At 39.0% G+C, this 11,758-nt stretch overlaps 1 protein-coding gene across 2 annotated transcripts; it reads right to left on the reverse strand.

Moving 5' to 3' along the window:
• Nucleotides 1-4,234: 4,234 nt before the first annotated feature.
• Nucleotides 4,235-11,239, reverse strand: CFAP161 (cilia and flagella associated protein 161). Of its 2 annotated transcripts, XM_010391275.4 has the most exons (7): nucleotides 11,164-11,239; nucleotides 10,963-11,052; nucleotides 10,559-10,794; nucleotides 9,821-9,905; nucleotides 8,782-8,940; nucleotides 8,047-8,120; nucleotides 4,235-7,112 (listed from the first exon to the last, which is right to left on the reverse strand). In XM_010391275.4, exons 1-7 carry the CDS (start codon nucleotides 11,224-11,226, stop codon nucleotides 6,944-6,946), a joined length of 876 nt encoding a protein of 291 aa, XP_010389577.3. In that variant the 5' UTR covers nucleotides 11,227-11,239; the 3' UTR covers nucleotides 4,235-6,943. The 2 variants fall into 2 exon arrangements, with proteins under 2 accessions (XP_010389577.3, XP_039413944.1); XM_039558010.1 differs by lacking the exon at nucleotides 8,047-8,120 and having other exon boundaries at nucleotides 6,987-7,112.
• Nucleotides 11,240-11,758: the final 519 nt, after the last annotated feature.

Below are 11,758 nucleotides of genomic sequence, written 5' to 3' on the forward strand. Positions count from 1 at the left end.
ATTTAATTTGTACTGCTGTGCAGCTGTGGGTGGCTGCCTCGTCCCATGGTGTTTGTCTAGGTGATTACCATGGCTGACTGCTTTCTTCAAGGGCTTGCCAGGCTAGAGTTAACTGCCCTAAGTCTCTGAGATTTGCAGTTTCATACTCAGCCCTTCCCTTTTATCCTGATTGGCTTCCCCTCCCAAGACAACAAAGCAGGGGGCACTCTTTAGTTGCCTTTCAAGCTGCCTGTTCTGTCTAAGAGCTTGAATGCTGATGATCTCAACTCTGCCTGCTTGGGACTCCCAAAATGCATTCAGCTAATACCACAGCAACCTGCTTAAATTATTAATGCAAGTTAGTTTGATTCAAGAACAAAAAATGTTTTATTGGTCATAAATATTTCTTACAATAGGGTGACTTCTGGCAGAATTCCTGGTTAGATCCAAAGCTGGTGTTTCAATAAGAAAGCCTTAAAAGTAAAATTCAACTGCCATTTTGGCAGCGAATTCACAAAACACAGTAAAATAAATTAGGAATTTATCATAAAACTTACGCCAACAAGGTTAAAAGTTGCTTTTGTTGTAATTATGAATTATTGACCACAAAGTTATCTAGGTCCTCCACTCAATATGCTCTGGAGAGAATTATCACCTTGACCGGCTTAGGAGCAGCTAAGAGCACAGCTCATAAGCTGGGCCATCTTTAAGCAAATTTCTAGTTTCTCTGTAAGACTTGTGACTAGAACCCGAGGTCAGCTGGATTTGAGGACGTGCAGAAAGCAGAAAGGGGAATGAAGACAGATAAGAAAAAGGGTGGATGGTGGAGCAGTAAGTATAGCTAGAGTGTTATTCTGGATCACCATGTGATGCTGTGGAGCCATTTATAACCAGACCTGAATAAGTCCCTGACCACTACAGATTACACTGAAAGAACTAATTACTTCAGGTAATTTAAAAAGAAACCAGTTAATACTCTTACATGAGGAAAGATTGTTCTCCTGCATATGCTGAACTGGATGTGATTTGTGTGTCAGCATTAAAGTTCCCAATGTGTGTATGTGTATATAGCAGCAATCCATTTATATTTCTCTGTATGTGTTTATTTTCATGGCAGAGTTGAATTCTCTGGTTATTTTTGAGACTATAATACATCTTGGGTGTTCTGGCTATAATGATGCTGCCAAAATTGTCAGCAAAAAGACCGGAAAAGCTGATGAACCTTAAACTTTTCCCCAAACAACTGCTCAGTTGTTTCTTCAGGATGTAGAAGAAGCAGAAAGCCCGAGGAAGAAGAGTGGTAGGAAACCAGGGAGGAAGGACAGAAAATTCTGTCTGACATGGATTTCTAAAAACTCTGTGTTTGATCTTTTAGTGACCCTAAAACAATAATCCACAGTAATCAGCATTTTAGGAGTTTTAAGATGTTTGAATATAAAGCAAAGGTAGTTCAAACTTCAGTGCTTTGTTTATTCACTAGTTTCTTGCTTTCATTTTGCTTAGGGATTTAATATCTTTATAAATCGCACAGGTAATGTTTTCAGAAACATCTAAATATGATTTTTGAAAATTATCTCTTAGATTAAGATCTCCAAAGGTATGTACAACATCATTCCTGACAGTATTAACATGAACAAACTGAAGCAGCAGATCTTCAGTTTCTCAGGACTGGTGTCTCTTTTGCGAATGGGACTTGTGCTAAGGGTTGGTTAGGTATTTTTGACTAGTATGCCATATAATTAAAAAACTAAATATATGTATAAAAATAAATACTACCATGGATAATTCTTACTCCCCTCTGTGGGTTTGTCAGACCCACAAGGACAGCACTGTGGTTTGTGGGATCTTCTCCTAGCAACTCCTATTAATGTCAGAATTACTTGGCCAGCTGAATCTTCATACCCCACACTAAGAGTTTACTGTTTGGCATTGCTTTATGTGTAGATTTCATATGCCCATATCTCTGGCTATTTGCACCAGGTTTACTTCAGTTTTTTGTCATCTTACAAACACTTTTAATAACAGCTTTATGCTATTACTTACTGAGCTTTTCTGCTGTAGTTCTACGTGCTCGGAAAAAAACAATGAAGATGAAGATATGGTCCCTGCCCCAAGGAGGTTATAATTAAAACAAGACCAGCATTATAGAAACATATATTCTAGCTGCCCTCTAACTGGATGGTCTGTTTAGTTTTGTTTTGACGTATTGTATGAAGCAGCATTTAACAGATGTTGGGAAATGAGCTCTCTGAGCTTCTCATATAAACTTAGAGATTCATGTGTATGAATTAATTTCACCACTGAATTTGGGTATTAATGTCATCAGACATTTTTAAATGTTTGTGCCTATTGTGCTGTACTTTGAATCCTCCTTGCCAGAACACGTAGAAACTTCTCCAGAGAAAGTGCCTCTGTGGTAATAATACTTTCTAGCACCATATTGACGATTCTCTTCTGTTGAGTGAAAGATGCTGCCTTGTACAAGCCCAGCAGTGGGAAAAATAAAAGGAAGAAAAGTGTCAATTGTTTCACTACATACACTCTACACACAGTGTCAACCAAAAAAACCCCCAAAAACCCCAAAGTGGAGGGCTCTCCCTATGTCTTTATGCCAAGTCGTCCCTCTTAATGCTTATTTATCATGCAAATCCTGTGGGTGATACCCTTATGGCTGCTGAAACAGCACACATCCAGCAAGGTGACAGATTTTCCCACTTCTCCTCTTTGCCAGGAGACTCAAGTGTGGAGGATTAGATTCCCTTTTACAGCTTCCAGGGCAAAGGCAAACCAGCATGAAGGGGGGAGCTGACAAAGCAAGGCTCGCCCCTCTGTGTGGGCAAGGAAATAAGGCAGGTCAGGCAGAGAATGGAGGCAAGATCCGGGACAAAGGCTAAAACAGAACAGAATTAGAAGGGAAGTGTAGCTGATAAAATGACACAGAGATTTCATAATTTCCACTTGTATTTAATGTATTTTGCATTTCACATCTGTATTCTTTTTATTTTGTGGCCTCCTTAGTTTAATTTTCATACATTGAAGTCTTAAGTGTTTCTAAAACAACAGCTATGGTTTTAAAAGATCATTTCACACCCACCCCACTCAAATTACAACAGATGTGCAATATTAATTTAGGATGATTTGGCACAGATGTTATCAAAATCACCCTCTTACCTGCCAACTCCACCAAATTTTCCAGTGCTTGGATATTTTCTTCCACTGATGTGTGGAATTTTATTGTAATGTTCTCTGTGCCATTTTCCCTCTGATGTTTTATCCAGTTACTAATCCTGCATATGGCTTCTTCCTCTATCAGCTATCTGAGCTAAAAGAATACTTCATGACAATCACTGAGAGAAAAGCAGCCTCTGAAGATACTGATGTGATTAGGTGTGAGCCCAAGAACTTGTGCTGAGTGCTAGAAGAGCACTTTATAACCACAGTAAATCAGTAAGTTTGGGCTAGACAACATGGCAGAGAAGTGATGTGATGTGAAATATAAGTTGGGGAAGAATGCAAAAGAGAGGGAATTGAAAAGGCATATTTGAAACTGGATTTTCATTTTCCAGTGTTACCAAAGTGTGAGTTAACCAGTCACCTTTTCTTTGCTGACTCTGAATTTTCTCCCTTACTTCAATATCGTGCTGCTAACACACAACTGCAGAGCAAAACGTGCAGATATGAGCACTCTCTGTGCCTCAGGCCTGTGAAAAGCCATTGTAATACAGCACTAAATTTGAACTAATGCACCCTGTCCCTCAGCAAGGGCTAATAGCTCAGGATTGGCTTCATGCTAACAGCTTTTGAACTGTCTGGAATGGAGGCAAAGCCAGTTTTATCTTCCCACAATGTACTTTGTGGAGCTATCCATATTGGGTCTAATTTGGAAGAAGCATTGAAAGCTTTCTTAATATGACTGTGCCATACACCAACAAAAAGCAAAGTGCATTGCAAAGGAGGGAAGCATCACTGCCCATATTTCATGATATGCAGTATTAGGACAAGAAAAAGCAACCCAGTGGTCAGGTCTGGAGTATGGTTCAGGTCTCCATTGCCTTATCCATGAGAAATATTGTGATTCTAACTGGAAATTGCAGGGTTGTTCATATTCTCCACTAATATTCAATCCTCTAATTCTTTATATTAAATCCTGTGTTTATCAACAAATGGATAAGTTACAAACCCTACACTGAGCTCTACACAGCCTGATTTTTTCCTAGTTTAATACCAACAGAATCAAAGCAGAATTATGTCAATCTGTTGTGAAAATGTACATAATTTTTATTTCTGTAAATTGGAGTAAGCAACAACAGTGCCCCTATAAAAATATGCATTGGTCAGCACACATCAAGTTTCATATCTTTACATAGAAAGTGAAGGAAAAGCTCCCAGTTTCCTCTAAGTATGCTTTGGTTACAAATTACTTAATGTTCCAATTAATTGAAAGAAGTTGATTGTACCCAATTCACAATGTTCTACGTTGCTCTGTCTACCTTTGTGCTTAACTTTATTTTCCAAAAACATGATTTAACATTAATGACATACCGTAGCCCAGAATTCAAGTCTGTTTTCACTTGTTTTCCTTCTGTGGCATTGTATTAGGGACTCACTTGGATTTACACGTTTCAGGTTGCTTCACAGATGGAGCAATAATTCTGCTGTTTAGAAAGATGTGCCGCCATCGGGTGGCCGATATTAAGAAGTGCAAAAAAGCAAAACGGCTTTTAAAAGAAAAATTGGGAAACAGGTAAGTATCTGTATTTGTTATCGTGAATTAGATGAATTATAAATATCTATTATATATGCACAAATCTGTGGGGTAACAGTGCAAATGGAATCAGGAATATTGATTCAATCCTGTTTATTTTTAGCTCAAGAAGTCCTTTCCAACAAGCACAAAGTGATGAAAACACACAAGTCTCCAAGCCACTTTTAATCAGCCCCCAATTCCAACATTACCTGCTTTTGTACTCATTTCTGTATCTGTTTATCTCTTTGTTTTTCCTCTAAATCTTTACAAAACTTGTTTTTGTACAGCCTGCATTGCTTTCCTTCCACAAAAACGCACACACAAACACTCCTACCCAAAACATCAGCCAGCCCAGGCACTCTGCCCACACAGCTCTCACTCCTGCATGAGTTCACACGAAGCTTTGTTTCAGAAATGGTTTTGGTTTAAAGCCTCTTCTTGTTTCCTACATTTGACCCAGAGGAAAGAGACTTAGAGTCGAAATAGCTGCATCTAACACCAGCAGAAGTCCACAATGGCCAAGTTAGAAACACTGCAGTGCATTCATGCAGTTTAAGTTTCACTAGTTTAATATCTACAAAATATAAGTAGACTCATGTCAATCCATTGTGAAAATGTGCAAATTTTAACCTCTGAATGTTGAAGTATTAACAGACCCTCTACAAACACATCACACATCATGTTACAAATCCTTACACAGAAAATGAAAGGAAAAGCAAAAGAAAAGGTTCCTAAAGATCATTTCCTGTATAACAGCCCATCTATAATAGATCATTTCCTGTATAACAGCCCATCTACAACAGATCTGTAAATCTTTGCACACAAGGAGTGTGATTCAAAAGCTGTCCTCTGCAGTGCACGTCTTAAAGCAAACCTGCATGTCACAGCACCATGAGCTGTCTGCTGCTCTGAGATCCTGTATGCCAAGTGCCAGTTAGCTGATGCTGCAGTCTGCTGATTTAACTTATATTGAATAAAGGCAAGAACTTTGTAAGCCTTGCCTGTGGGCTTCAAACAGACTATTTGGGAATAGAGCTTAAAGATCCCTTCTTTTGTGAAAGTTTAGTGGGTTTGTTTTGGGAAAACTTAGAAAGTTTTAATTGACTTTATTATAATCATTGAAGATCTTTGGAATCTTTTATGAATGGAGATCTATGTAGTATTTTACTCGGGTATTCACTTCCTTTGTGCAGAAAGAGCCTGTTCTTGTGGTACAGTAAGAGATGAAATAAATATACATTTAACTCAATGGATATAATGGAATGTCATACATTAAAAGATTCTCTGTGATGCTTTTTCAGCTTCCATATAAAGAAAGGTAAATCTATGAAGTAATGATATCTGTTTTCCAAGTCTTTGCATTTTATGCTTGGTTGATTTTGTTTTTTAAGAATATGTGAGTTTTGGCTGAAATTTTTACCCTTCAAAGGCCTTTTTTTTGTTTAATTTCATGTGGATTTTCTGTTGTTTAATTAGGTAAGAACATAGACTCCAATCTTTTTCTTACTGGGATAAACTTACAGCATCTCATATTTATTTTCTGTTTGGCATTTACTGTCATGAAACTTGTGGGTGCCTAGTTTTCTTTCACAATTTTACCTTACTCTCAAACTTGTTAGAAATGACCATGTATTGGAAAATGCTGTGGGTGAGAGGCAAATGGAACATGGTGATGCATGGAAAAGGCTTTTGTAAGTATCTAGTGTGCATCACTGTGCTCAAGTTCTTGGTTACTTGATATTTAAGTGTTTAGAATACGTGGACAAACATAAAAAGCTCAATTTATATCCATGAATTAGAAGACTATTTCAAGATAAAAAAATCTCATTTGTGATTTAATAATTGGCAATGTTGTGCTAGATGGAGGGTGGAATAAGCTCAACAACCAGCTTTCTTTCAGATGAACTTTAAATGTCAAAATATCCCATGATAAATTTGCATGTGCTTGGTTTTCAGTGTTTTGGAAACTGTCCACTGACCTTTTTAAAAATTGTGACACTGGTTTGCCTTTGGAAGAATTGGTTAAATATACTCCAAGAGCCAGCAATTCAATGAAAATCTATATGCAATTATTGCTAATGGCAGACTTTCAATTCCATTTTTAAAACAAACATCACTCAAACTAAAATCTAAACAGAAAGAAACAAGAATCAGAGTCTCATCAACCTCTACTGGCTGTAGTCTTGTGCTTTTATATTCTCTGTCTTTTCATGAAACTCATTCATTCTTGTACCCTTCTGGGAGAGCTTCGGGTCTCTCAAGCATTGTACCATCTTCAGGACCAGGATTTCCCGTAACTATCTCCCAGTGGTTCTGATCTTCTTCAACTTTGTGGGAGTCCAGATAATTGTGACAAATTACTTCAAATTCTCTTCCAAAATAAGACCTGCAAAGTCAAAAGAGAGGGGATAGGCAGGGAGAATTAATATATATACAAATTCAGCAAATCTTCATTACTTGTGAATTGTTCAAGATTTTCTCATTTTTCTCTTGGCTTGCTCAGAATCATCACCATGCACTTTCAAATAACAGATCCTTACAAGAAACACAATAACCCACTTTGTTTCCTATGAATAATTTAGGAACTTGAAATCCAAGGCAAATGCCACCTTTCTCACCTCAGAGCTAAAAGGAGCCCCAGCAGAATAAGGCCCTGATACACCAACTCAATATGTACAAGCTGGTTAAGCCCTCATCCCCACTTCTCTCTGACTGAGGAAGACTCTGGCTACTCAACTTTTTTAGCCTCAAACTTTCAGACCTTGCATCCTCAAAAATCTTATACAAATCTGCAGTCTTGCTAAGAAGTTAATGGGAAACATTGGTATACTCTTAGCAGTGTTTAATCAATATTAATTTAATGCATGTGTATTAACTGGAATTGTTGGATTAACTTCAATTTGTAGAGACATTGATTCAGATGGACATAAGCATACAGAGCTTTAAGCAGTGTGATTTTATTCAGTTCCCTTGTTCCTTACACTTCTTAGTATATCTTTTTTTTTCCTTCAAAAGTAACCCAAACAACTGACATTGCCCAAGATACTCAAAGGGAGAACCACCAAGAAACTAGAGAAAACTAAAAGCATGATATGATAATGGAAAATGAAACAAAAAAAAAATCCAAACAACTAAGACTGAGCCAACTGTCTGCAGCAACACAGTGGCCAAAATGTAAAATAAGGGAAAGGAGAATGGCATTCTGCATTCCTCTCCATTTCCTCAGTGTGTTCCTAAAGCACCTCTGTTGCTCCTTAGAGTAATTCTTGATGTTGGCACATCACTGTGCACACACTGTGCCAGCTGTAAGTTATCCTTACCACACACAGAAGGTCCTTGGAATGGCTAGGTTGCGATTGGTATAGCAATGAGTAATAATAATTTTAGTTTCTGTCTGGAAAAAAAAGAACAAGGGAAGACACTTGACAAACGTTTTTAAACAAATATTGTGAATAAAGACCGTCTTTAACAATTAGATAATTTTGACTTTGTTGATTAGTGAGCTGATTCATGTAAATGAGTCTCAGTTCAAGGCTGTAGGGGAACAGTTGTATTTGTGATACTCTGCTGTATACCAGCACTTCAGGAGGTCTAGCAGTTATCTGGTACAGGAAAATACTGTATTTGCAAAAGGTTAAAAACATTTGGAAAATCATCCACTTATTGAGATGCCTTGAGAATTTTATTAGACATTTAATCTACAGGAGCTGTTATTTAATCACATCTCCAAACATTGGAAATGGAATCTAGTGTCTCAAAAGGCCTGAAAAACAGGTAAGTACTGCACCCTCACATGATAAAATGTCAACCTTTTAAAATTTCTGATGAGAAAAACTGAACAAGTCAACCTCAAAATGAACACCAGAAACAAATATTTGTATAAGCAGATTCCCTAATTAAAGAGATTGTTCCTTCCCTCTCCCCCTTCCTAAACGTCAAGGTCAGAACTGGCGTAAAGGAAATATGTGAATAAAATGGATAACATTTTTTTTTCTCAGTAATCCACCTGTTTCAATTAAATTTTCATAACGTTTCCTACAGTTTTATTTTCTTACAGGAACTGGACATCCCTCATATTCAAGACGCAGCTGTGGATCCAAGGCCTTAGCTTGCCAGAAAGTCAAATAGGAAAGCTCAGCTGTCAAAAAGACTTTCTGAAGGCGAGATTTTTTAGCAAATTCTCGAAATGTTTTGTGGTCACTTGCCAGATAGAACTGTAAATAAAAATATATATTAATGATGGTGTTAATGTCAAAGAAACAAGATACATAATTTTAAAACATATTTTTGAAGAAAAATCTTTTCTCTTGGCTTCTGACAGATCAGTCTTCCCAGCTAAAATTATGCAAGCAAAACCCATAGGATAGATTCTATGCTGCTGATAAACTCATTAAGTAGTTATTCTATATGCAGATTAGTGAATACTAACTTAAAATTGAATTTACACTCCAAACATTTTTTATCTCACCAGAGTGACTGTTGAGAAGGAAAAATTTTTCAAAGTTGTGGTGATTTATTTTGCATGTATACATACAGGTAATACTTTATTTGCTTTTAATTTGCAGAGGGAAAGAATGTTACCATTTAATAGAAATCTGCTCCCTTGGAATGATAGAATAGTGCCTGACTTTGTATTCCTGCTATAGATTATCTTCATATGAAAGGAAATCTTCTCATCTTGGAGTTTCAGAATATTCTGAATATTCAGAATATTCTGAGTTGGAAGGACCCACAAGGATCATCAAGTCCAACTCTTAAGTGAGTTGTTCAAAGTGAAAAAACCTAAAATCTCCTTGATGAATTCTTTAATGATTCACAGTCTAACCGTGATTTCTTTTTCTTTCCTTTTTTAGATCTCCTTTATTCAGTTGTTCTGGCTAACAGCCCCCTTGGTCTGCACACCTGATCACAGGCAAGTAGCATAAACTTTCTAATTAGGTATTACTTGTCTTGATCTATGCATGATTCTGAGCCTGTTCTGTGAAGTTAAGATGTTGAACCACTGTACAGCTTTATCTATCTATACTTAGATAAGGATTCAATGCACGTTATCAGTATATGCTACCACTGCCATTTGCAATTTTACTGCCTTACCATTTTGTCAGAAACCCCTCCTTTTGTCCCAATAAGGAAGTTTTGCCCGTATCTAAGTGGTTCACCCACTGCACTTCCATCAACACTGTTAAAATTGTAAAAAGGAAAAAAGATACATTCAAATAATCAGTTTTACTATTATTTAGGGGGTTTTGTCTGTTTTGGTCTACAGTTAGATGTTGCTTTGCGAACAATATTTTGTATTGTTTACTTTCTAAAATAGGTTAAATATCTTAACCTAAGGCAGAGGCTTTGACTATTGAGCAGGACTCTGTACTTCTCCTTCTTGTCCAACAAAGAGCAGCAATTAAATATATATTTGAGAAAGAGAATATGCTGGGTTTTTAGGACAACAGAACCACGTCCACTTCATGGAAAGCAAAAGCAATGACACATATTTCTGCTTGCAGGAGAGTGAATATTAATAGTAGTGGTATTTGGACGTGTTTTGTCTGCAACTGGAATATGAGCATAATAAAAACAGCTGCAGAATTTACCAAATGATACAGTGAACTTAATTCTGTTATCACACCTAAGCTGATTTAGAGGTCCTTGGAATTAATCAGAGTATTATGCAGCACAGAATCAAGCATAATGCATGACTGAATACTCCTTCTTAAATAAATTAAATTTACTCAAATTCCTTTGTATATTAGCAAACATCGCTGCCTATTTCCCAAAACAAGGTAGCTTAAGCTAAAATAATAGCTGAAAACAAGTCAGAATAAAGTACCAGACCTTACAATACAGAAAGCATTTCGACCCATAGGGTCCACGCTCTTGACTGCACTAAGTCCACGTGAGATCTGCAGGGGTTCATCCGAGTACAGGGATGCTTCTTCCATGTCAACAGCCAGAGTCACATCACCAGAGATTTCGGGCTCCCTCTCCTTCGAGGATTTGTTGTCTGGGTTCATAAGCAACACAGTGTCTCCAAAGTGAACAAATCCATCAGAAGATACTGACAGCTCTACCTAAATTAAAATTTACACAGTATTTTACAGCATTATCTGAACCTCATATCAGAAGTATTTTAGCACATAAATTCCGTAGCATTCTTAGTGCACGCAGAACAATAATAAGAGCTATGCCATTCCATGGGGGGTCTTGGGGGGATGAACACAACCCTCTTTAAAAATTACCTTCTTGAAAACACTCTCTTGAAGTCTGGCCAATCTCTGTCCTAAAAGTTGTCCTTGTTCTCTCTTACGGATAAAATCCCTCAGGCGCTCCTGTTGGCAAAGGAGAGAGGAGCAGACGTGTTAGCCGGCACCCAAAATCTCGCGTCTGAAGTGGATTTAGAGAGCAGGGGAGCAGGCGGGCGAGGCCTGGGGTGGCGGTACCTCCTCCGCCAATTCCTCCTCCAGCCAGTTCCCCACGCGGACCCCGAGCCTGTAGGACGCCATGGCCGGGCCGGGCCGCGTCCCGCGTCGCCATGGCGACCGCGCTGCGCCGCGATTGGCCAGCCGGGGCGGAGGGGCGGGGCCGCGATTGGCCAGCCCAGGGCGGGATGGGCTGCGATTGGCCAGCCCGGGGCGGGATGGGCTGCGATTGGCCAGCCCGGGGAGGGCGGGGCAGGGGGCGGGGCCTGAGCGGCGCCGAGGGCGAGGGGCCGTGAGGGGCCGGGAATCATGGAGTGCCTGAGGGGGAGAAGGTGTTTCACAGCATCCCGTCCCACTGTGAATCGAACACTGTCAGGTCCACGCTAAACCGTGTCCCCCAAGTGCCACATCTGCACATCTTTTACATGCCTCCGGGGTGGTGACTCCGCCACTGCGCTGGGCAGCTTGTTCCAGCGCTTGACAACCCTTTTCGATGTATCGGTTTCCAGTCTGAACTTCACCAGAGCAGCCTGGGGCTGTTTCCTCTTGTTGCACCACTTAACATTTGGGTCTCTTCTCCCCGGTAGTAAGAACAGCTCGGCTCAGTCGAGTGCCC

Source organism: Corvus cornix, chromosome 10 (assembly GCF_000738735.6).
Source record: "Corvus cornix cornix isolate S_Up_H32 chromosome 10, ASM73873v5, whole genome shotgun sequence".
Lineage (NCBI taxonomy): Eukaryota > Metazoa > Chordata > Aves > Passeriformes > Corvidae > Corvus > Corvus cornix.